The 26,216-nt window shown below is 40.2% G+C and overlaps 1 protein-coding gene across 1 annotated transcript in view; it reads left to right on the top strand.

Annotated features, from left to right (window-relative positions):
* The window catches only part of lrrc7 (leucine rich repeat containing 7), an 86,339-nt gene that overhangs the window by 30,647 nt on the left and 29,476 nt on the right, over nucleotides 1-26,216 (top strand). Inside the window, exons 2-14 of the mRNA XM_030727906.1 lie at nucleotides 8,692-8,894; nucleotides 14,290-14,407; nucleotides 14,574-14,652; nucleotides 15,621-15,710; nucleotides 16,194-16,250; nucleotides 17,850-17,913; nucleotides 18,408-18,482; nucleotides 18,584-18,728; nucleotides 18,882-18,954; nucleotides 19,175-19,192; nucleotides 22,815-22,944; nucleotides 24,459-24,574; nucleotides 24,918-24,987. Coding sequence (XP_030583766.1) covers nucleotides 8,692-8,894; nucleotides 14,290-14,407; nucleotides 14,574-14,652; nucleotides 15,621-15,710; nucleotides 16,194-16,250; nucleotides 17,850-17,913; nucleotides 18,408-18,482; nucleotides 18,584-18,728; nucleotides 18,882-18,954; nucleotides 19,175-19,192; nucleotides 22,815-22,944; nucleotides 24,459-24,574; nucleotides 24,918-24,987 — 1,238 coding nt within the window. The remainder of the gene's footprint in view (nucleotides 1-8,691; nucleotides 8,895-14,289; nucleotides 14,408-14,573; nucleotides 14,653-15,620; nucleotides 15,711-16,193; nucleotides 16,251-17,849; nucleotides 17,914-18,407; nucleotides 18,483-18,583; nucleotides 18,729-18,881; nucleotides 18,955-19,174; nucleotides 19,193-22,814; nucleotides 22,945-24,458; nucleotides 24,575-24,917; nucleotides 24,988-26,216) is intronic.

The following is a 26,216-nucleotide window of genomic DNA, read 5'->3' as shown; positions in this document are numbered from 1 at the left end:
GACGGCGAGCTCGTACTTTGCACACATTTTAAAGACAAAAGTTTTTTTTTTTTTTTTTGACTTCTGTAATCACTCAAAGTCACCTCAGCCAGGAAAACAAATGTTTTTGCTTATGTGTGATGGATCACATACACACATGCGTGCGCACACACACAATGACCAACAATAACTAAATCCAAACCTCCAAAATGAAAAAAAAAAGGCATGTTATAGAAGGAAGAATGGAGCTCTAATTTGTGGGTCACATCACACGTGGTCAGTGTTACTGGTTTGTTTGGAACATTATACTGGGCCATCTGGCTTATTGGTTGAACGTCAAGCTGTTGATTTGCGGATGCTCTAGACATCAAACTGATTTCACACCTTTGCTAACCATGTATTTTTCAGCCCAACAAGTAGTCTGATTGCCTTATTACTCAGCCAGTGAGAAGAACCTTAATGGTGATTAACCGTGACGGAGCGTGTCACCTGCCTTTTGTGTCATCTGCTGGTCAGACAGCCACACTGATGCCAAATATCCGAGATGGGATTACAGCAGGCTGAACATGAACATTTTGACATGTATCAGTGAGATGGAGGACAAACGCAGAGTGACTGTCTCTTGTGTGAAGGTGCATAGTTCCCATTGCTTTGTTTAAGCATCTTTATAGTGCAGATAATCTAATAAAGATTGTAAAGAGCAGCAGGATGTATTGACCTGTAGTGTATTTTGCTCCAGGCCTGGATACTGTTAACATTAAATGTTTCCCAGCAAACACTGTTGAGACAGCAACATTAAGTCCCTGGCCAAAATGCAGTTGTGGTGTGATTGGGGAACTTAATTAAAAAGTGGATGGTTAGAAGGGACATTATTTCCACATCTAATAGTGGTCTAGTTAGGCCCTTTCTTTCACATCAGGAATATCAGCGTGGTTGTATAGCTACAAAAAAAAAAAAAAAAAAAAAAAAGCAAACACATCTGTATTGGACAATTTATTGGGTTGTTAAATGGTTGTGATCAGACACCCACACTACATACACTTCACACAGAAAGACTAGTATTGTCAGGTTCTCATTTTTTGATATAAAGAGCATGTTTAAATAATGTGTCAATATCTACATGTAATCTTTGCAAGCCTTTGGGCTGTCATATTGCCTAGCCGTTGCCCCGCTGCCCTTCCAAGTCTGTGGTGTGAAGTCTGATATTCAGATAGGTCAGTAGGATCTTTGTAGAGAGCATGATTTTGTGAGTTTGATTTAATCTTGCACTACATAAACAATTATTTCTTGTTTGCATTATGTTGTTGTCACAACATAATGTTGTCACAGCATCATTTCAACCCTGACACACTGTCTTGATTGCACATTCAAACATGATCATCCAAACTGTTACATCTTGAATGTCTGGCAGTAGGATGACTGAAAAAGTAAGAAAACGTTTTTTGATTTGTACAAGACTGACAATAAATGCATCTCAGCCAATTGTGGTAAATAAATATTGTTTGTTGCCTCGCTGTACCTAGAAATAGTCAAAGTCCTAGTATAATTATCTGAGTAAATTTGAAAGTTATTTGAAAAAACAAAACTAAATCAGAATACATCAGGTATGGATATTGCAACCAATCCAAACGTTAAATAAAAGGTAAAAATTCAAGATCCTTGCTAACACCCCACATCATTATCTGACGCTAGCAGAGTTTACAGTTCTCATGACTAAATACATATTCACAATATACATTTTTGTCAACCATAGTGCTTCACTGTGAGTACTATACACATAAATGTAACAATCATATTGTGTTATTCTTGTCTTGTTTGGGTGTGCAGCAACTCAGTGCATTTAGGTGTGTAGACATGGTCAAGACCACCCGCTGAAGTTCAAACTGAGTGTCAGAATGGGGTCCAAAGGTGATTTAAGTGACTTTGAGCGGGGTAGGGTCGTTGGTGTCAGACAGGCTGGTCTGAGTATTTCAGAAGCTGCTGATCTGCTGGGATTTTCCCACACAATCTTCTCAAGTGTTTGCAGAGAGAGGTCTGAAAAATGAAATATCCAGTGAGCAGCAAGTCTCTGGGTGAAAATCCTTTTTGGTATCAGAGGTTAGAAACGAACGGGCAAATGGGTTTTGAGCTGATAGGAAGGAAGCAGTGACTCAGATTATCACTCATTATAACCAATGTATGAGACAGACTACAGGACTGCTTCGAGGACACTGACTGGGAGCTTTTTAAATGGACTGCCACTCACAACAACCACACAGGCCTCATCACCTACACCTCATCCGTAGTGAATTACATCACCTTCTGCATGGACAGTATGGATACTCCCCAACCATAAGCCATGGATGAATGGTGCTGTCATCAGTCTGCTGAGGGTCTGAGAAACTGCTTTCCACTCAGGTGATGGTGAGGCCTACAGAACAGCTAGGTCCAAACTGAGGAACTGCTTCTTTGCCAGGTTTGATTGTGCTGACAATCTACAAAGCTTGCGGGGGGCACAGCAGGGACCCTCACCACTGGTGCTGAGCCCCTGTGAGGTGAGACGGACCCTGCAGCACATCAACCCCAAAAAGGTTACTGGACCTGACAGAGTTCCAGGACGGGTTCTGAAGCACTGTGCAGGGGAGCTGACAGCAGTGCTCACAGACCTGTTTAACAGCTCCCTGGAGCAGGCCTCCATCCCCACGTGCCTCAAGTCAGCGACAATCATCCCTGTGCCAAAACAATCAGCCATCAGGTCTCTCAATGACTTTCGGCCAGTGGCCCTGACACCAGTGGTAATGGAGTGCTTCGAGCGACTCATCCTGGGTCACTTGAAGAACAGCACCCCCCCCCCCTTAGACCAGCACCAGTTTGCCTACAGGGCAAACAGATCAACCGAGGAGGCTGTGTCACTGGCCCTCCACTCTGCCCTGACCCACCTAGACCAGTGAGATAGCTATCTGCGGATGCTATTCATTGATTATAGTTCCCTGTTGAATGTTGAGCCCCTTCCTCTTCTCCTCTATAAACAAGACTGCAAACCCACCCGCGAGACCAACACCATCATAAAGGTTGCAGGTGACACCATTGTGGTAGGCAGGATTACATCCAGCGATGAGGCTGCCTACAGATCAGAGGTCAAGAATCTGGAGATCTGGAGCCAAGAAAACAACTTGATCCTCAATGCAGTAAAGACGAAGGACCTGAGGCCCCTCGTCCATCATCCAGTCACAATCAGCGGCAAGAGAGTGGAAGTCATGCAGAGCATCAAGAGCATCAGCCATGACATGAGCTGGACCATCAACACCACAGGACGGTCAAGAAAGATTTCCAGGGGTTTCACTTCCTGAGGTGCTTGAAGAGTACACAACTCCCACAACAGCTGCTGGTGAGCTTCTACAGGTCAGCCATCGAGTCCGTCCTCACATACTGTATCTCAGTGTGGTACTCTGGCCTCACTGTAGACAACAGAAAAGCTCTCCAGTGCATTATCAAGACTGCTGAGAGGATCACCGGCACCCAGCTCCCCAGACCAGAGGACATATACAGGACCCGCTAGACCAATCGTGTCACAGCCGTAATCAGGGACAGCACACACCCCGGACACTGCCTCTTCACCCCCTTGCCTTCCGGGAGACACTACAGGGCACTGTATGCCTGGACCTCGAGAGTGCCGTAGAGACTTTACCATAGAGCTGTTACACTACTGAACACTGACAATAACAAACCCAACAGACTATAGCCTGCCTTCACATCCACTTGCACATCCACTTTAGCACACTGTACTCAGTTTTTTGTAAATAAACAATTTATTGCCATTTTCACTGTAAATACCAGATCCTTATATATATATATATATATATATATATATATATATATATATATATATATATATATATATATATATATATATATATATATATATAGGATTGCTCCAACAAAATTTCATTGGAAAATTGGAAAAATGTTGCCCGGTCTGATGAGTGTTGATTTCTGCCACAGCATTACAACACCATAGCCCGTGTACTGTTGCTGACCATGCCCATCCCTTTATGACCACAGTGTACCCATCTTCTGATGGCTGCTTCCAGCAGGATATCTCGTCATGCCACAAAGCTCAGATCATCTCAAACTGGTTTCTTGAACATTACAATGGGTTCACTGTACTGAAATGACCTCAACAGTCACCAGAGCAGGAGATTTTCACTGTGGATGTGCAGCTGACAAATCTGTAGCAACAGTACCAGACAAAACTTTGGACACACTCACCTAATGGAATAAGGAATTAAAGTGTAATAGAAAAACAGCTGTCAAATGTGGGAGTGCCATGAGAAGCACTGACAGCCCAGTTTTGTCCATAGAGTAGACAAACAGTAAATCTCAGTTAGCCTCATTACACCTGCACTGAGCATGACTGCGGATAAGGATGTATTGATTTTAATGGTCCAGTCCTTTTAGATAAACAGTCCTGCCGGATCTGTGACCTTTTTATCTGATTTCAACAGGCTTGCAACAAGCTGGAGCAGATAACACAGTGTACTCGCAATGCTGAAGATTACTTTGTCTATCGTCTGAATTCATCTGGTCTCACTGTGCAGCTGGACACGTGTGTTTATAGCCAGATAAAGCTGCAGGTCTTATCTCCGAGCCTACTGGCGTTCCTCTCACTGCCCTTTACACATTCTTATTTTCAGATTCTCCCTTTAGTTTTCTAGTCTCTTTCTGCCACTGTTCAGCTCGTCGTCGCATCCAGCTGCTGTTGTATTTAATAGCAGTTGAAGATCAAGCAGGAAATTGAAGTCCGATGACTGAAAACTCGTTCTTTGTTCTGTTTGAAAGGGCTGACGTTAGAATGTGTTTATTTGTCAATAGATTGAGCGCAGTAAGCGAGCGGGTTTGCAGTGATAAAGCTGATTGATGAATCCTCACTCAAGGACTTTAATAACCATGGTTAGCCTACTTATGCCATTCAGCCACTAGCTTTTTAAATGGAGTTGTGTAATGGAGCGATGTTGTCGCAGAATTACAAAGGATTCGGTCTAATTATATAGCTCTGGCTTGTTGTTTGAAAAGACCAAATGTGTGTGTGTGTGTGACAAAGAGATCTGAGCCTCAGCCTGCTGTGAGCTGGGTAACTGCTGGTTGGCGGGGGGATCACTGTTATACCCGTCTGCCATGTGAGTTTTACATCTGCCTGGCAGTCATTTGATGCTGTCAAACTAACGTTGGTCCTGCAAGACCTGTGACCTAAAGTATATTTTCACATTTTTCTCTGTCTTGGAACAATCCTTACATGCCCATATGGCCTTTGCAACAGTTTTTAAGTGTTTTTTTTTTTTCTTCTATCCACTGCAGCAAAGTCCATATTCCTTATTCTGTGCAAAAAAAAAAAAAAAAGAAAGAAAGAAAAGTGAATTTTAAAGCCTAAGTGAAGTTAATATAAGGCATCAGCACAAAAATGTGCTCCCAGTGCACCTGATATAGTTCCTAAAGGTCACTTTATAATATTACTTTACCTGCTCTGGTTTCTTTTGGATGTGTAGACAAGCACACCACTCAACGCTCTGAGGAATCTTTATGACCTCTTAGCTTTGGATAATCAGCCCAAATACCTACATTAGTTAAATTTTACTGTAAGACCAGTGTGATCTTTGAGCAGTGTCCATGCTCTGGACCAAAGCCGACTGGACCTTGGTCTCAAATTTGAGTACAGAGTAGCAAGTGTGAAAGAGTAAATATGAAGTTTCTGAAGTTTACTTCAGAACAATCCTGAAGTCACTGGTTTCTCAAACTGTTGGTACCTTGTTGCCACCAGGAGAGCAGTATTCATGTTCTTTTGGGCACTTTAAAAAAAAAAAAAAAACTTAAAAAAATTCTTTTTTTTCTTCTTTTTTTTAAATGTAAGTTTTGTTTTCATTTGTTGTTTGCTTGGGTCTGGACACCAGCACTGCTCGGTTATGATCCAAAAAAGCCATGCTAACTGAAAAATTACACTACAACATACTCAGTGCTTTCACATGTGAATGCAAGGGGGTCCTGACAAAGTGGTCGTAAATCAAAGTTTGGGAAATGAGACTTTGTTTTATTTTTTTGTTATCCAGTTATGAATCTCAAACCTTGTTTTTGTACGTTAGTAGTACATTCATGTTCAGTATGAAAAAACAGCTCAAAAATCATAATCATTCAGAAAATGTAAATCAGTGAATTCATATTTTTTGGTTTACTTTGTTTTTGTCATTTCCAGGGCTGTCAGTCAGTCAGCCACCCTCACATTTACACAAGCATTTACACATTTACACATTAACATTCAAGCTCGACACCACACATACTGTAGAGGCACGAACCAACAGAAAGGTTTAGTACCTGGGTTTAATATACTTTTATGGTGATTTTCAACTGTGACTCACATTTAAGGATCAAATCACCAATTTTGCACATCAGGATTATTTTACTACTGATGTCGAGAACCACCGACTGACTGACTGACCACTGTAAAGCCAAAACAACTCCTGATGCCATGGAGTTTGGGAGAATTCGGTAAATACCAGAAGGGTGGTGTAATGAAAAATGAAATTGGTTATGAGAAGTTTAGAACTTGAAGAATTTTAAGGCAAAGGGTGTAAGATGGACTGTAAATACCATCAAATATTGAATGTTGATGGTAGTAGCACTGTAAACAGGGAAAGAAGACGTTTCTGTAAGATGTTGTGATTGGTTTTCATTTTTGAAAAATGCCACACAGCATTTACAGCCTAAGATAGTTAGATACAGTGCGCTTCCCTAGTTGTGCGTTTATTAGACAGTTCAGATACCTTTTGCTGCGTCACACTGATTTTATGGTCAAAAATTGCTCAGAATTGATTCTGAAAAGTAAAGTTTGCTCACCTCCTTCTCTTTACCACCTGGTATATTATAGTGGTTTTACATGAAGGTGCATTTGCAGCATGTGGTACCAATCAAAACACCTGCATTATTTTTACCTTTGCAAAAAAACTGCCAATAGCATATTGTCACGGTTAGGCTGTGTGGCTGGCAGGGGTGGACGCAAATGCAGGACACATGAGACAGAACTGAAATTAGGTAGCTTTATTGCTGAAATTGATTTACAAAGTCCAGAATACAAAGTCAGACTTAAACCATTAAGTGACACACTCAGAAACCAAAAGGGAAGGTGCGCACACACAGCAGGCAGGATACTCAGACAACAACACAACAATGAACAGAGGAAATACTGAGGGCTTAAATACACACACTAGGTAATCAGGGCAAGTGGAAACAGCAGGCAACAACAGGTGAAACAAATGAAACTAATAACACTGAGGAAGCACAACTAAACACAACGCACAGGGAACACAAGACTGTCAAAATATAACAGGAAGTGACCAAACAAGATACAAACGCAGACTTGACACCACAACACAAGGGAGGGACACTAAGGGAAAGCTAAACTCTAAAGCTACGGGAAAGGGAACCTAAACACCACACACCAGGAAACAACGGAAGGGAACTAAACACAGAAAAGGGCCAAGGAAATCTAAGAAAACACAACCACAAAATACAACAAAACAGAACCTCACAGAAGGAACTCAAAACACTGGGCCACCGATCCAGTACCATGACACTTATCACCTTATCAGACACTTTGACACAGTCCATCAAACATTTTTCTCAACGTCTGCATTTCTTTTCATGTTGGCATATGCTTATTAGTGTTAGCTAACTTCCCTTAACAGATGACAAACTTGGATTTTAGGGGTTCTTGTCCCTAAAGTTATGAGAGTTTAGTAGTTTTTACTGACAGTGTTCTCTCTTCTCCTTGGGTAGTTTGTGGTGCGGGTCAATTGTTGTTAGCTCCAAAACAGAAAGTGATCTAATTCTCCTGTCACATATTTTGTTATTCTCCTCGCTGTTAATTGGGGTTTTTGATGTGCCACACTGTAAAAATTCCCACCATCTGGCAACTGTCTGAGCAGACTTGATTACTTTTGACAGCTTGCTTCTGTATTTGTGCGTAACTACAGATGAAATAATTCGTAATAATTCAGTAAAAAAAAAATATTCAAAATAATTGCAGAATAGCCACAAAACCCCACGATAGACTAACGTGACCTTGCACACTATTTGGTCACTATTGATTTACAGTTTCTCATCCTCTGCAGGCCTGTGTAGGGCTCAGTATGCAATATGAAGAGTCTTCCAGCCTTTTCAGGGCTTATAGATGATGTTTGTCCAAAGTTAAGCTTCTATGTCTGATCTCACTGTGTGTTTAACACGTTGTTTTTGCACCCTCAGATTTAAATTAGCACATTTTTTTTCCTCTGCACTTTGTGAATAATTTTGCAGTAGGTGGTATGTGAAAATGTGCTTCTTTGTGCATTTATTTATTTCATTACTCATCAAAAGATCCAAAATCTGTCACCGTGAATGAATGCAGCTCGCATTGTTGCTATCACATAGTTGTTAGAATTTTTTTTAGCACATTTTAGAGAAAATCCCACTCATGAATTTTAATTCCAGCTCCACTACCAGCACATTTTTGATACTAGTTTGATATATCAGAGCCTGTCTTTTACTAACTTAGTCTGCACATGTGCTGTACATGATGCTGTTAGACCAGCAAGGATCTCCACAGAGGTTCCAACTCCATCAGGTACAACAAGCCTATTAACATGCACAAGTTGCAGAACTTGAAAGGCATCTAACATCATGTTTCTCCTTTTCTCACCATTTCAGTGCAGTGTCTGGAAATGACCACCAAACGGAAGCTGATTGGCCGGCTGGTGCCGTGCCGTTGTTTCCGTGGTGAAGAGGAAGTGATCTCAGTGTTGGACTACTCCCACTGCAGCCTGCAGCAGGTCCCCAAGGAAATCTTCAGCTTTGAGAGAACTCTGGAGGAGCTCTACCTAGACGCCAACCAGATTGAGGAATTACCCAAGGTAGCCCTGAGTCATATGTTAATTTTTTTTCTGGTCTAACATTTTTTCTTTCACTGACCTCTTTTTGGATTTTTTTTTTTTTTAACTAATGCTGAAGCCTTTTTTTAAAACACTATTCTTCTACTATTCAGCTCCTCAAGTCAGAACAAGAGCTAATATATACTAATATCCAAAATCTTAGTGTCCTGCTTTTCAGGAGAACTCTGTTTATACTCACAGTTTATCAAATTCACAACTGAAAGCTGTTCAGTTCATCCACTGTTACCCTGACCTGCAAGCTGCTGTGAAGTATACACTGTCGCAGCTGAGGGTGAAGGCCATCCTCAAGCTGAGTTGTAATGAAGGATCAAACGGTCTTTTCACTTCACTCACCCAGATCTATTGAACTTGTGCTGCAGCTTTTTGCACAGTAGTGTATGTGAGGCAAACTAATTGTCTTTTGACCAGTTGCTTTGTTTATGATTTATTAGAAGATATTATATTTGGCATTTTTAACATTGATACCAACTCACAATGCCCTTGTGTGTACTCTCTCTCACTATTTGGCTGTGATACCCTTAGCTTACAAATGTTAATATATTAATCACGATTATTTCCATAGCACATTAAAAACCACAGCTGTTGACCAAAGTTTTGATTATCTAAAACAATCAAATAACATGAGACTTTGGATTAAAAGTGACAGAGTTAAGAAAGGAAACATAAAATAAGAAAACCTGAGGAAAAACAACACAATTAAAGCACGTGGAACTCATTCTGATTTAAAAGCCAGAGAACAAAAATGGGTTTTCAAACAGGTTTTAAAAGTGTCTAATGTTGGAGAGGTCCTGATGTGAAGGGGCAGTTTGTTCCACAGTTTCAGAGCAGTAACTGCAAAGGCCCGATCTCCTCTGTGCTTTAATCTCGACCTTGGTACAGCTAGGTGCATTTGTTTTTTTTTTTTTATTAGTTTATTTGACAGGGACAGTGTACATTACTTAACATTATAGTAAATGCACCAGAATTAGCCAAAAGGCTATTTTTCATCTGTTGTCCCTGGACAGATCTTAACATTGTCAACCTAAAAAACAACAAGATCACTGAGATCTGCTTAGAGGGAATGTACCAACTTAAAAGACTGGAGAGGTAAGATGGTGCCAACTCATGCAATGCCTCGAAAACCGACTGGCAGACTGCAAGTGCCAGTAACCGTGCTGCAGCATTTTGGACCAGCAGTAGGCTATGCAGTGACAGACTGACACCTGAATAAAGACTATTACAATAGCCAAGTTGAGGTAAAATAAAGGCATAGATAGCACTATCTAAGTTTCTTAAACAGAGGAATGGCTTCACTTTTGCAAGTAACCGGAGGTGAAAGAAGCTAGATTTAATGACAGCATTAATGCTTTTGTCAAAAATTAGATTTACTGTCAAAGATCCCTCCAAAGTTCCCTGCAAAGGTTTTTTAATAAGTCTTTAAAAGGCCAAGACTGTAGAGGTTAGAAGTACCAAACACAATAATTTATGTTTTCTGTTCTTTTAAGTTAAGAAAATTTAAAGCCATCCATGCCTTAATATCCTCCAAACAGTCTAGTAAGGCCTTCAGAGGACTCATTGATTTACATTTCGGTAGCAAGTAAATCTACGAGTCATCTGCATGTCAATGAAACAAGATCCCATGTTCTTTTAAAAATTGAGTGCAAGGGGAACATATAAATTGAAATTAGAACTGGGCCAAGAATCGACCCCTGAGGAACCCCACATGAGATCAGGCTTTTTGAGGAAGATGTATCCTGCAACCTAAAGGCCTAAAAGCTGTTACACACTGGACGCATAAAATTTGTGCAAATCTTTCATGCCTTAAAGGTATTTTTCAGACTCACCTGTTCTTAATGCAGCCGTTCACACCAACTGCGTTATTTCACAGGATTCATTTGCAGCATTTATTTTTTTGAATGAAGTTCAATTTTTCTGACTTTCGCAAGCAAATAAATTGATCTGACCGATCAGAGAGCTTCATTTAGCAACCTGTGAGCTCATAGCTCAAAACGTGCACCGAATGTACTGAATGTACAGTGATATGGGAACAGTAAAATAATAGAATTTTACCTCGGACACACAGCTAGACTCTGCTGCCGATCATTCGGCTCTCTGAAATTATTTCTCTGCCTCCTCAGATGTGATCTCAACTCTGCCAACAAGAGCTCAAACTGCCCCAGTGACATCCTGAAATATCTGTGAAAGCAGCTGTGATGCAGCTTCAAGGTCAAACCATGAAATTCTCCCTACTGCTGCTTTCTCATGAGAGTTGGATGAACCCAGAATCTCTGTTTCTTCCTTCTCTTCTTTAGAAATATCAGGACCTCTTTACATCATCGCTTGATGTCAACTGCATTTTTTTCACAGTGCATTTTATGAGGACGATTTATTTGCAAAAACGCAACACGCCCGGTGTGTATGTAGGTTATACGACAAATTCACATTCCAAAGATTCAGAATTTCATGTTGTTTTTTTCGCAACGGGTCCAGTGTGTAAAGGCCTTAACTGTAAAACTTCTGCTGTATAAATAAGATTTAGGCCATTCTAGTACAGTCCCTTTGATTCTGACAAAGTACTCCAGCCAAGAGATAAGGATACCATCATCTATCAAAGGCAGCACTGAGGTCTAATAGTACTAAAATGGCAGAATCCCCTAGTTAGTTAAGAGGGCATTTAAAACTTTTAAAAGCACAGTTTCAGTGTTTTAAATCCAAACTGAAATATGTCAGTAATACCATTTGCCATCTAAAAAGGTCTGGAGCTGAAGAAGGACAGCTTTCTCCAGGACTTCAGAAAGAAAAAGCTTTTTAAAAATCAGTCTGAATTTGGATAAAACTGTTGGATCATGGTTTTGTTTTTTTAAGATTAGGCTCCACCACAGCATGTTGAAAATCAGGGACACACCCAGAATGAAGACTGCTGTTGAAAATAGATGGCACACTCATTCCCACAGTGTCAAAAACATCCTGCAGTTGGAGAGATGGAATAATATCTCGTGGGTTTCAAGTGGCTGACCACTTCATTCAGCAAAGAAAAAGGCACAGGCTTGAAGTGGTCAAAAGCAACAGAGGTTGATGTCTGAGTAGATGGGTCAGTGATGGGGGGGATAATATGAGACCTGATATTAGCAATTCTATCAACAAAAAATATATTATCCATGTATTTGCATTAGTTTACACTTGGAACCTCACAGAGGCAGCCAGTACTTTCAAATGACCCATGTGGAGAGTGCTGATGTAGAATACCCTTCTAAAATTTCAAGGAGAATTACAGGTGCTGCTTATTAAAGGGCCATCGCATTTTATGGATATCCTGGCCTGGTTTAAATGACAAAGATGGTGAATTAGATTTCCAAATATAGCCTGCATGAATGGAGACAGTCTAATAAGGCTGCATGAGATGCACAACCTCACATTTAACTGACTTAAAATTTTTGCTCATTCTTGACAGTGGATGTCTGTGCCGCCAATACATATTGAGTGACTGGCTCTAATCTAAGTGAGTTGGACAGCTTCTACATGTGTGTGAGTGTGTAGAAGGCTGGGTTACAGTGGCCTGGTGTGACCTCTTAGCTCAGAGCAGACCTACCCATTTTAGAATACTGTAACTCTTTCCTCATGTCCTGCTGAAGAGAATGCACTAGAATTAATGGGGCTGACATATTGCCTGGCCAATAAAATATACAAAATATATCAGCTTCAACATTAAAACCACCTACCTAATATTATGTCGGTCCCCCTGTGCCTCCAGAACAGCTTTGGCCTGTCTGGGTACAGAGTAGGAAGCTTTGGGTGTGTCCTGTGGTGATGGTCTGTGGAGTGAGTGATGGCAATGAGTGGGGCCAGATGTTTGATCAAATTTGGATCTGAGGATGTTGGCACGGTGGTGCAGTGGTTAGTACTGTTACCTCACAGCAAGAAAATCCTGTGTGCAAATCTGGTCTTGGTTCTTTCTGTGTGGAGTTTGCATGTTCTTCCCATGTCTGTCTGGGTTTACTCTGGCTTCCTCCTACAGTCCAAAGACATGCATGGGCTTAGGTTAACTGGTGATTCTCAACTGACCGTAGGTATGAATGGTTTTCTGTCTCTATATGTTAGCCCTGCAACATATAGACTGGCAACCTGTCCAGGGTGTACCCTGCCTCTCACCCTATGACAGCTGGGATAGGCTCTGGCGACCCTGAATTGGATAAGTGGAAGAAAATAGATGGATGGATCTGAGGAGTGAGGAAGCCAGGTCAACGAACCTTGTACTCCCTAGATGTTCCTCATGCTGATCTTGAGTTTTTGCAGTGTGGCAGGAGCACATTGTTTTGCGGGAAGAGGCTGCTGGCAAAGCCAGTTTAGTTTGGGGTTTTGCTTGCAACAAAATTTAGCGATCTGTAACTTTTCAAAGTAATATAAGGATCAGGACCCAAAGGAAGAAATTTGAAAAAGTTGTATTATATATGAGACTATATGAATACAAGCTGTGCAAATCCCCTTTTTTCTATCTCTGACAGTAGCTGTTAGCATATAGCTACTGTAGCTAGCACAGAGTTTACTGCATTATAACAACTGATTTTAGTGAAACTTGATTAATATTAATGAGTTCCATAACTATAGAGTTACTAGTGTTGCCGTATAACAGTCGGCGAAATCCATGAAGAGATGCCTCAGGTTTTTTGGTTTAATGGATAATATAGAAAAAAAAATTGGGAAAAAAATTGTCCTGGTTAGATTAGCTTGGTCGTTCAAATTAATACTCTTGCTGAGGCCTTTTTGGTCAATAACTTGGACTTATCTCTGAGTGTTAAACATGCCATTGATTCTAGTGGGCACTAAAGAGTGATTGAAAACTTTGTTAAAAGGCAGGAACTGGAGACTGAGTGAAACAATTTTGCTATGTCGTTTGTTTTTCTTCCTAATTAGCCTTAATGGAAAACAATTATGTTGCTGCTTATTTAGAATCTGGTATATCAGATTGAGCTCTCAGTTTTGACCATTTGCTTTGTAATGTTTTGTATTTTTGCACACTTCTGAATTCATAGAGCATTTGCTTGGCATTATATCGTTTATGTACTCTAAGTGAAAGCTTTCTTTTTTGAATATGTTTTATAATTTGCATAATTTTTCTGTTGAGGAGCACATTTCTCTAGATGTTTTTTGCTTTTACTCTAGAATATGTTATCCTGCGGGCCACTATATGGAAGAGATTAAGTGTGCATTATTCATAGATAAGTGCTGCTAAAATGGCCTAGCTTTTCCACAACATTAAGTGCCGCATGCCTCCAGGTGACTTTCAATGCGCTGTCCTTTTGTACCTTTTTACTTAAGGTCAAGTTAATTTTGTCATCAGACTATAATTCCTTTGTCATCCCTTTCTGTGTTCCCATAGCAACTCTTCAACTGCCAGGCCTTGAAGAAGCTGAGCATGCCAGATAACGACCTGTCCAACCTGCCCACCACCATCGCCAGCCTGGTGAACCTAAAAGAGCTAGACATCAGTAAAAACGGTATCCAGCCTAAATAATCCAGGTTTAAAAAGAATTCAGGCAGGCCAGAATAAAACCTCATAGTTGTAAAACTGTAACTGCACAGAAGAAGAAGAAGAAACAAAACCAGGCTGTCTAAACTTTTGTGAAACTAAACATCATGTGTGACTCTTTGCCTCCCAAACAGGAATCCAGGAGTTTCCAGACAATATAAAATGCTGTAAAGGCCTGTCTGTGGTGGAAGCCAGTGTCAACCCCATCACCAAGTAAGACACAAAATGCATATTATGCACATTACTGCACTGCAGAACCTGTTACACATTACTTTGGCCTCTGGTTTGATGTTGTCAACCTCGATGTTTAAAAGTCAGGCTGAAAAATTTGCAGCTAATTACTCTGAGCACGCAGCCTCTGGATGCCTTGGAGAAAACGCTGACTGCGTCCTAAAAGTAAATATCTCTAAGATGTTCAAATTGCCTCCGTTATATTTAGGAAGCAGTTTCTGTTGAATAAAGGAAAGTGTGTTCCATGTTTGTTTGATTGCAGCATTTTTATTAACCTGAATTCTGTTCAAGATGGATTGTTTATTGGCCATACTAGATTATTTCTCACACTTTTATAGGCCAAGCTGCTCTTGCTTTTTACCTGCTTTTACGTTTCAAATTTATGTAGCACCAGAGGGGCTGAATATTTGATAATTATTAGCTTCATCCACAAACCCTGTACAGCAATGCCTTTGTATTCATATCCTGTAGACTCAGTAGTGGCCTGCAATAGAAAATATAACTATTCCAGTAGAGGCCTGTTGTTGTTTGCCATTATACTTTGAACATCAGGTGTTACGCTTGTAATTGCTGTTTTCCTATCGGCTGTGTTAATGCCATGAAGCAAAACTAGAGTCAACCACATAGTATCCTGCAGACAACAAGGCGTCTCATGCTCTGTGTGTGTGTGTGTGTGTTGTGTGTGTGTGTGTGTGTGTGTGTGTGTGTGTGTGTGTGTGTGTGTGTGTGTGTGTGTGTGTGTGTGTGTGTGTGTGTGTGTGTGCGCGCGTGCGCACGCAGCAGATGAGTCATCTGCAGGCTAACAGCAGTTAGCTGTTTCTGCAGGGGTTGTTATGGGAACTTTTATTCCACTGAGGCCGTTCAAGGACACACACCTTTTTTATCTTTCTTGTTTCTCACAATTTTTCTTTCTTTCTTTCTCTTTCTTTCTTTCTTTCTTTCACTCACAGACTCCCAGATGGTTTTACGCAGCTCCTGAATCTGACCCAGCTCTTTTTAAACGATGCCTTCCTGGAGTATCTGCCGGCTAACTTTGGCAGGTAAACTGACCCTGTTTGATGACTTGTGATTAAATACCTTGGTGAGCAGAGCCTTTTTTCTGACCTTCTTTTGTGGCCGAATCTTTATGATTAAAAAAAAGTGCATAAACAGGTTTATTAGCCTTCACAGTCTATTAGTGAATTTTGAATAAAAATTAAGATGTTTTGTGTTACACAGTCAACATAAGGCTTTCGATAATCACTTATCCATCCATTAGTATACATTTTGGCATTTTATCCAGGTAAGGGTCAAAGTGTGGTACTTTTTATTTGTTACAACAAATGAAAAACTACAGTATATGTTGCAGGTATTCTCTAAATGGATGCAATGTCAAAAGGGGCTTAAAACTGTTTTACAACAAATTAAATGGGACTTGTTTCTCTTATTTGGCCTGATGTGACTTCCCAAGCATCGGTTGTTGCAGTTTATAGAGTATTAGTGCATTGAATTAAGTTTTGGTTTTTATGCCTTCTGGTTTTAAGACTCTCCAAATTACGGATCCTGGAGCTGAGGGAGAACCACCTGAAAACCATGCCAAAGTGAGACAAAATGCCATATGTGTTTCTATGTGTGTGTGTGTCTGTGGAAAAGAGAGGGAGAAGCATTTAGTCTGATATTGATTCTGAGGGTTACACACTCATGTAGATTCCTCGGTGTGTGCCTGCCTTCCCAGATCCCCAGATAAAAACTATATTTATCCCTGCAGGTGTTCTTGAATACTGAAGAGGCCCGTTATAACAGCAATGTGTCAGTCACAACTGTTTTAAATGTTTCCTGTTTATTGTAATATAGCTTGATTTATCCTCACCATCACCGTATCCAAACTGTGCAGCACCTGCAGATTAACACTGTATTCTAAAAAAATGGTAATATTAATGTCAGGTACACTACTGCTGCAGTTACTATTTTTAGAGCTTCATGAATAATGGAATTTGGGGTCTGGTACTGGTTTTTAAGGAGATAAAGAAATCTGATGTTATTGTATCAGCTGATATTCTGTATGTTGGTGTATGTTATGTTATCTATCCAAAAAAAAAAAAAAAAGTAAATGTTTCTGTGAATATATGCGTGACTGCAGTGCAACCTCTGCTAAGCTGTGTGATAGTCGTCAGAGTGCTGTAAACAACAGAGCCAAAGCCGCTCTGGTGGGTAAACTGTGTGGTGACACCATTTCTTAAAGTGTCATGGCAATGGGTCTCTGACTTTGCGTTTTCAGTTTTGAACTTGCAGTTCCTGTTGTTTTATGTTATTGTTTGATTCATAGTTTATTGAGGGTTTTGAAATGCCTTGGCATCACAGCTCCTGGTTTGTTTCTTTATATTTATTTTCCCAGGGTTTTGGTTCTTCTTTAGTTCTATTCTTGGCTTCTGTTTATATTATTTCTTGAGTATTCCTGCCTCCCCTGGTGTTTCTGTCTCCATTCCTGTGTCTCCGTGTCTTTTTGTCTCTGTGTTTCCTGTGTCCAGTCCTTGATCCTATAGTGTTTACTTCCTGTTTACTTTGGCAGTCCTTTGTATCGTGTGCTTTGTATTCAGTTTTGCTTCCCTTGTCTTGTTAGTTAGATTCTGTTCAGCTGTGCTCCCTGGTGTATCCCATGTCCCTGATTACCTTGTGTGTGTGTGTGTGCGTATGTATACATTGTCTGTGTCCTTCTCCTGTTCTTTGTCGAGTCATCGTCAGTGGCTTCTCTCCTGCTGTGGGCTCTGTATATTCTTAGTTTTGCCTTAGGTTAGCTATTCCTGCTCCAGTCTCGCCCTGCATATTCCTGTAACAAAGCTGAATTTGGGTTTAACCCCTGTCCTTCTGCATTTGCTGTCTTTGCTATTGTTTTGTGTCCCGAAACCAAAGTATGACTGCTGTTTGACCCATTTGCATACGCAACAAGCTAAAGTCACCACGCTACAGTAGTTTGTTTGACTGCAAAACTTTCTCAGTTTGTCAAAATGTCCATAGCATAAGGATGCACTGTGCCCTGCTGTTATACAGTAACAAGTAGTGGTAGTGGTAGTATGTCCAAATTCAGTGTTTAAAAGGTTAAATGTGTGCTGTGAGGTCTTCAGTGTACAAAATGTCAAATCTTTGTGCTGAATGCCCAGACTGTACTAAACATTACTAATCAGTGGATCCTCTCCTCTCAGATCCATCCACAGACTGACACAGCTCGAGAGGCTGGATCTGGGTAGCAATGAATTTTCTGAAGTGGTGAGATCAGCTAATGCATGTTTTACAAATGAAATGAGTAACTGTGCACATGCAAAATTAGGAGAAGCAGAAACATAAAAAGTTGAACTACATAGTGCTGTGAATACAGCGTGTTCAAACTACTAAAGACTAAAGTAACCATAACACCACTAACAGTTTAACTTTTTAATGAACTTCATACAAATACTTCATGCAAACAAAATAGTTTTGGTGTGACCACCCTTTACCTTAAACACACACACACACACACACACACACACACACACACACACACACACACACACACACACACACACACACACACACACACACACACACACACACACACACACACACCAATTCTTTCAGAGATGAAGGTCAGGAAGGGAGGAGGAAGAAAAGACTGCATGTGTACATAAGAATTAGACGTGTTCATATAAAAGTGAAGTGTAAATATATATTTCATAGTGTGTGTTTAGTGAATGAGATTGTGGAGTTTTCTTTTCACATGTCAGCCGGAGGTGTTGGAACAGATCCACAACATGAAGGAGCTATGGCTGGATAATAACTCTCTGCAGACTATACCAGGGGTAAGCAGACTTTTGGACAAAAAGCTTCACATGAGATAACAGTTGAACATGGATATGCTGTTTATTCATCTTTACGCTGTTCTTTTCTCTCCACGCGACAGTCGGTAGGGAAGCTCCGTCAGTTGCGGTACTTGGACTTGGCTAAGAATCGTATCGAGACGTTGGACGCGGACATTTCCGGCTGCGAGGCCCTGGAAGACCTGCTGCTATCCTCCAACATGCTGCAGCACCTCCCTGACTCTATAGGTACGCCCACATCATCATATTCATCTTTTCTTTGTAAAAGCCACAGAAAGCCAATGAGATTGGCAAAAGAGCTGCATGCGGCTCCAGAGCCGCTGCTCTAGGAAGAGAGTAATTTTGCATGTGTGTGTGTGTGTGTGTTTGCATGTGATGTAGGAATGTTGAAGAAGCTGACAACGCTAAAGGTAGATGACAACCAGCTGACCTCACTGCCTAACACCATTGGGAGGTAAGAACCCCGCACACACTCCCTCAAAAAAATCAAAGCCAAACTCAGATCTATACTTTTAGTCTTGGGGGGCAGATCAGATGATCTCTCCAGGTGATTTTGTATCATTGGTGGGTTGTTATTTTCTTTGTTTATTGCTGTTAGTTGCTGTGTTGTTATGCTGGCTGATGATTGGGGGGGGGTTCTGTGTGTTGTGTTTGCTGCATTGCCGTGGCGTTAGTCCGAAGCCCAAGCAAGGGTGAGTAACATTAGCCTCCTGGATCCAGGGGTGTGTTCAGAGACAGACAAATGTTCAGCTGTGTTGCAGATACAAAAATCCATGCTTGCTGCCACATGCTGTCCATGTGGGAAACATCCTCATATTCACATGAATTACATGCAAACATGAACATGATTTTGCGTTTCCTTCTTGTTGAGACATTTGGACATAATGCTCAAGTATGGCTCACATCTTTCACCGAAAATGTACTGTACCAGCTGAAATCTGCTGCGCTGAGATGGAAATGATTGCATGTAAAATGATTACAGTAATGTGATTACATTCTCATTATTATCCATCACGGTCCTGATTCAGTCGCAGTAATTACATTATTTGTGTAGATGAGCATTTGTTGAATTAAGCAGAACATTGTTTTTATTTAAAATACTGCTGATGAGACTTTCCTTCATCTCTCTATATATTTCGAGATTAGTTATAAGTTATGAGTTGGTAGATTTGTGAAGAATAACAATCCAAACATGACCTACAGTAAGAGAAATATGAAATTACATCAGTTTGGATGGGAATAATTTGCCTTTTTTTTTTTTTTTTCACTTTGAAGCAATACCAAATCCATGTGACTGTACACATAAACATGTGCAGAGGCCATGTTTAACATTATCATTACACTTTTGCAAGATTTGTATCTGAACACACTGAAAACATTTTGTCTTCCTGGACAAGTCCCAGGCTTTAGCTTCAATAAGTAGTACTGTAGATGCATTACTTCCCCTTAAAAGGTCCTTTTCTTACCTCTAGTTTTTAAAGCGTTTCTTAGTAATGATGAATGTGATCCCTTTATCAAGTTACTGTTTCCACATAGAATGAATACTGCATATAGACTACACTGAATATGTATGAAGTATATATAGAACATACATATATAGAATGAATACTATTACTACTACTGTTACTGTTTTACTTACTAAAGTCTTAAACTGTTTAAGGCCTCTGTTATGTTAAGCACAAGAAAGGTGTCATCATGGTAATATGCACTCACTGGCCACTTTATTAGCTATACCTTGCTAGTTGGTTTCCCTTTCAGCTTCAGAACTGTCTGAATTTTTATGGCATAGATTCAACAAGGTGCTGGGAACATTCCTCTGAGACTTTGGTTCATAGTAACAGTCAGCATCATGAAGCAGCCATCAGAAGATGGGTACACTGTGGTCATAATGAGCCATGTTCAGAAACAGTACTCAGGTAGGCTGTGGCCTTTAAATGATGCTCAGCTGGTAAATAAGTAAGAAAATATCCCCCACAATATTACACCAGCAGCAGCAGCATGAACCATTACCACAAGGCAGGATGGATTCATGCTTTCATGCTATTTATTTTGATCTTACCATCCAAATGTTGCAACAGATGTGAAGGCTCATCAGGCCAGGCAACATTTTTCCAAACTTCTGTTGCCCAATTTTGATGAGCCCGTTCGAACTGTTGCCTCAGCTGACTGGAGTGGGACCCGGTGTGGCCTTCGGCTGCTGTAGCCCATCTGCTTCAAGGTTCGACGTGTTGTGCATTCAGTGATGCTCTTCTGCATAACTCGGTTGTACTGAGTGGTTATTTGAGTTACTGTTGCCTTCCTATCAGCTCAAAGCAGTCTGGACAGTCTCCTCTGACCTCTGACATCAACAAGGTATTTTCACCCAGAGAACTGCTGCTGATCATAATTTTTCCCTTATTTTGGACCATTCTTTGTAAACCCTAGAAATGTTTGTGGGAAAATCCCAGAAGATTAGCAGTTTTTGAAGTACCCATCTGGCACCAACAACCATGCCATTTCAGAGTCACTTAAATCACCTTTCTTCCCCCCGTTCTGATGCTAGTTTGAACTTCAGCAGGTTGCCTTGACTATGTCTACATGGCAAAATGCAGTGAGTCATTGGCTGATTGGCTCATTAATGCATATAAACTTAGCACACAAAGTAAGAAAATTTGTGTTTGGTTGATTATTTTTTTGTTGTAACAGTGCTTCTTGGCAATAAATCTCATACCGTTGGAAAGCCTGTTTGTTTCCCCTTAAATGGTGCCACATTTGTAAGGAAAATGCATTTGTGGGTTGAGCAGCAGAGTTGAGTATGTGGGTTGCGTTCATGAAAAACCTGCCAAATCTTTTCCTTACAAAAGTGACACCGTTTCAGGGGAAATGAACAGGTTTTATAACATTTGTTGGCAAGAAGCACTGTTACAAAGAAATAATCAACCAAACACAAATTTCCTTACTTTTTGTGCTAAAATTATATGCATTAATGAGCAGTTTAACAGGTGTGCCTAATAAAGTGGTTGGTGACTGTATATCTATACTACTTAGCTTTCTAGACTGATGTGTTTCCTCATGACTAATGCTTCTATAAAACTGCATCTTGAGTATTTAAACCAGAGGAAGCTGAGTTTTTTCTGGGAAAAGAAGGATTTTGCTCCTGTGATTGGGAATGCAAACAATGCTAAAAGAAAAGAACTTGAAGTTTAAAATGGGGTGTGAAAGTCTACTCCTCTCCTCTCCTCTCCTCTCCTCTCCTCTCCTCTCCTCTCCTCTCCTCTCCTCTCCTTTTCCTTCCTGTCAGACCGTATGGTGGCCCAGATGGTCCGGTCTGTTGGGAATAATAATAGCAGACTAATGCAATGTTAACAGTGACAGTACATTAATGTAAAATTGTTGTCTCATTAGCATTAGCCTGCTGTTAGCGTGATGCTAGGCCAATGATGGCAGTCAAAGGGGGGTCATAGTGTCCTGTAGTGGGCCTGCTGTGGATCTTGCTGTATATCTGAGTGGAGTGGAGAAACTGAGATCCAGGTTGAAGAATTTCAGATATCCAAAGGAGGATGAAATAGAAAAATGAGGATGGGCTGAAACCAAAATGAGACCAAATTTATATTAGGTATTTTATTGATTGGCTGATTGAATAACAGATGGATTCTTCAATGTGATGATCTTATCCTTCTCTCAACACTCTCCACTTAATAATTGTTGCAAATTTTTCTTCTCATCATAACATGTTAAACAATACAGCTGCTGGCATTCCTCATGTTTGGTACCATCAACAAATCCCATGAAAAGACTGAAACTGGATAGCATTCCCACATCTCTGTGGAGCTCACTTGACCATGAGCCTAAGCAAAAATCTTTAAAAATATTTTCTGTATTAAAAATGCATTAACTTACTGAGCAAATGCTAATTTAAATAGAGTAATGTGTGCATTTGTTTCACACTGTTTTATTACACTTACACTGTGTATTATCATGAGCAGGATAGTATGTGTGGGGCTGACATGTCACCAAGTTAAATGATGTGGATCATTTAATGATGTGTTTCTTGGACAACAATGGTACTCTGTTGCTTAAATAAAAATATGTATATCAGACTTTGGAAAAATATGCACAATTTTTTTCCATCCTTTCATTCCTGGTTTCAGTCTTATCACACGATGTGTTGACAGCTGTAGGAATAACGAATACTGCCATTCTTATCCTTTCAAACCCATGTCTGAGTAATTTAATGTTACAGCAGAGATTGTGTTGCCTGCAGAATGATTTCTTTTCTATCTCTTGTCATGCTCTCTCTGCCTCTTCCTTCCTGCCTCTGTTCCTTTCACACAGTCTGTCTCTACTGGAGGAGTTGGACTGTAGCTGTAATGAGTTGGAGTCGTTGCCTCCCACCATCGGCTACCTGCACAGCCTGAGAACCTTTGCTGCTGATGAGAATTTCCTCACAGAGCTGCCCCGGGAGGTATGGAGATGAACACACATCCTGAACTTCTGCACTTCATCATTGAAGTAAAGACAACAGAGGAATAGATACTTTGCATTTTGACAGGTGTCAGATCTGGACTGCAGGCAGGACCGGCTTAACAGCCAGCTGTTATAAAACTTGGAAAACAGTGTTTGTTGGCACTGTTTTTATTAAATGATCAAGGCCTTCCCTGGGGAAAAAAGTCATTGAGAAGGCCACATATATTTCTTCAAAAATCTGTCTATAGTTCAGCATTAATGCAGCCTTCACAGATGTGCTAGTCACGTATATTATGTAGCAATGCACCCCCACACCGTCAGAGCTTTTGACCAGCATGCTGATAAACAGGTCAGAAGTCTATCTTCCTCTTTAGCCTGTAGCGCAATTTCAGAAAAGAATTTTAACATCATTTTATCTTAACTGCATCTGTATGTATGTATGTTTTTGGTTTCTTTGCATGGGAGCATTTTCAAATACATTTGTGGATGCAACAACAAACTGTGTCCACTCACAATGACGTCCCAAAGTCTCCATAAGCCCACGAAGTGATTTCTAATAAGTGATTTTGCTGGATTCTCTTAATCTTTTAATGAGATTATGTGCATTAGATGATCATATCCCCGAAATTCTTTGAAATTTGACTTTGCGCAAAGTTATTATTAAATTGTTGAACTGTTCACCCTCACACTCTTTCACAGAGGGCTGAACCCCTCCCTGTCTATAATTCTTAAAGCCAATCTGAGCTGCTCTTTTTACACCCAGCCTTCTTTCTAATTATGCTAATTAGTTGTCAGTAATGACGTTCCCCCGGGCATTTCTTTACATTACACAACTTTTTGTCATGGTAATGAGTTTTTGAGTTTTGGGGTTTGGGCTATGGTTTTTATGTAATTATTTTTCTAGTGACCTCGAGTATTTGTGGTATTGTGGCACATTCAATTCCACGATTTTGAGTTTATTATCCTGGTGAAAAATCTCCGTTTTGTGAACTTGTGTTTTGGTTCGTGTCTTGATTATTATGAAGCCTTCAGCGTACTGCATTTGGATCCACTCCATGAGTATCGTGACACTTTTCCAGTCTTTTGCTGCCATGTCCCAAGTTTTTTTGAAATGTTTTGCTGGCATTTAATTGAAAATGAGCAATAAATTCTCAGTTGCAAGATTTGATATGCTTTCTTTGTAGAGTACCATTTTCAGTTAAATGATTTACGCCTCATTGCGTCCTATTTTTAATTTTTTTGTCATTATTTTTAGCATCCCGCGGTTGTCACTAACAGTAAAACCGACGCAGGTTCTTACATTATTTAAATGCAAGGTCATGAACATCAACAAAGCCATCCTACAAAGATGAAAGTCTTTTAATTCTATGTCTAATTTGACACCAATGAACCTGAAGCTCCCCAGTGTAATATAGCTTTATTCTCATACACTGGATCTTGTTCATTACATGATGCAATAGTAATTTAATCTGTGCGTGTGTGTGTGTGTGTGTGTGTGTATGTGTGTTTCAGATCGGTAACTGCAAGAACGTGACCGTCATGTCACTGCGGTCCAACAAACTGGAGTTTCTTCCTGATGAGATCGGACAGATGACCAAACTGCGAGTCCTTAACCTCAGTGACAACAGGTACACACACACACACACACACACACACACACACACACACACACACACACACACACACACACACACACACACACACACACACACACACACATATATAAGCAAAGACCAAAGTCCTTTATGACTCAGTAGTGAATAGATGCACACACACACGCACGCAAACTTTCTCAATGGCTGTTTCGGTTCTTTAGCTGCTCTCACTGTCTGCTGTTACCATGGGAATGGGTGAGTGTGTTGCCATGGTTATGTGCTCTGCAGGCTGTACAGTGCGTGGGTGATGAAACATCTCTTTTTTTTTTTTTTTTCTTTCTCACCTTCCCTCCCTCTCTCTGTCTCTTTCTATTAGGTTAAAGAATCTACCGTTTACCTTCACTAAGCTGAAGGACCTGGCAGCTCTGTGGCTCTCTGACAATCAGGTCTTTCTCTCTCTCCACCTACACTCTCCAAGAGCCTACTAACAAATATGCGGCACAAACACACAATCACATCAACATTTTAATCAAATTACCAGGCCCTATGTTATGGTATGTTTTATCAAATTGTATTGCTCTTATAGTCTCCCATCCCCTTTATGCTTTCCTTATTTTCCCTCTTATTTCTATATTGTTACAATAGTGATGCTCATATGTTCAAATACAGCTGTAAAGGTCAACATATGTGCAAATAATCTCTGTGAGCCAAAAGCTCGGGATTCTTTCAACACTCCATTTTTTTTCTACTCATGGCTCTGTTTAATGTCAAAGAGGGTGGATGTCCCTAATATGGTCATCGTAGTGCACAGAAGCCCCATATGGCTTCTGTGCAACCAATCAGAAGAGAGCTGAGTTAAATGGAATGGGGGAAGGAGCTAAAAGGGCTTGTTTGAGACAGAGGATGAAGTGAGCAGCTGCACACAGGTTTAGTATAAGCTGTATAAGGATTATTCTGAACTTTGATTACGCCAAGTTACTCCAGCAGAGCCCAAGAATAAAAATATGGAGATGACACGAGTAGAGTATAATAGTTCCCCTTTAATTGTCTGTTACTCGAAAGCTTTTATTGTTAAATATCAATTAGTTGTGTTTCACAGCTTTTTATCAAAATGGTGTGGCAAAGAGAAATCAATGAAATAGTGAGATTTATTCGCAACAGGGTGGTAATGATGACAAATACGCATGCTAAATATTTTATGTCTGCTCCTGTTCATTTTCTACCTATTTTCTTCTTTTTTTTGTTTTTTTGTTTAAAGACACCAGAATTAGCTGATAATTACTTGATTATGTGCTTTTATTGGAGAGTTTGCTGCATGTTAATCTTCTCTACAATAACGCAGAGGCTGCATGGCAATGAATTATTTTATGGGACCTCAGAAATTGATTATTCTCTGCAATGAATGCACTGCAAGAGAGTCAATCCATGATGGTGTAGCTTTAGCCGTCATTGGGAAAAGCAGCAAAACTGCTCTTCTGTTCTTCAAGACGTTTATATTTTAAAGTTTAATCAAAGCTGTTAAACGAAATCAAAAGTCCCAAGAAGCACGGATCCTTATTTACCTGCTAAAGAGGAAAGCAAATTTAAAATTCAAATGCAATTTGTTAAATGGCATCGCGTTCACATTTACATTTAATATCACCACTTATGCATGCACATTCTGCCTCTAAAAATG

Source organism: Archocentrus centrarchus, chromosome 4, assembly GCF_007364275.1.
Source record: "Archocentrus centrarchus isolate MPI-CPG fArcCen1 chromosome 4, fArcCen1, whole genome shotgun sequence".
Lineage (NCBI taxonomy): Eukaryota > Metazoa > Chordata > Actinopteri > Cichliformes > Cichlidae > Archocentrus > Archocentrus centrarchus.
The sequence above is the reverse complement of the archived record's forward strand: the minus strand, read 5'-3'. Positions and strand labels throughout refer to the sequence as shown.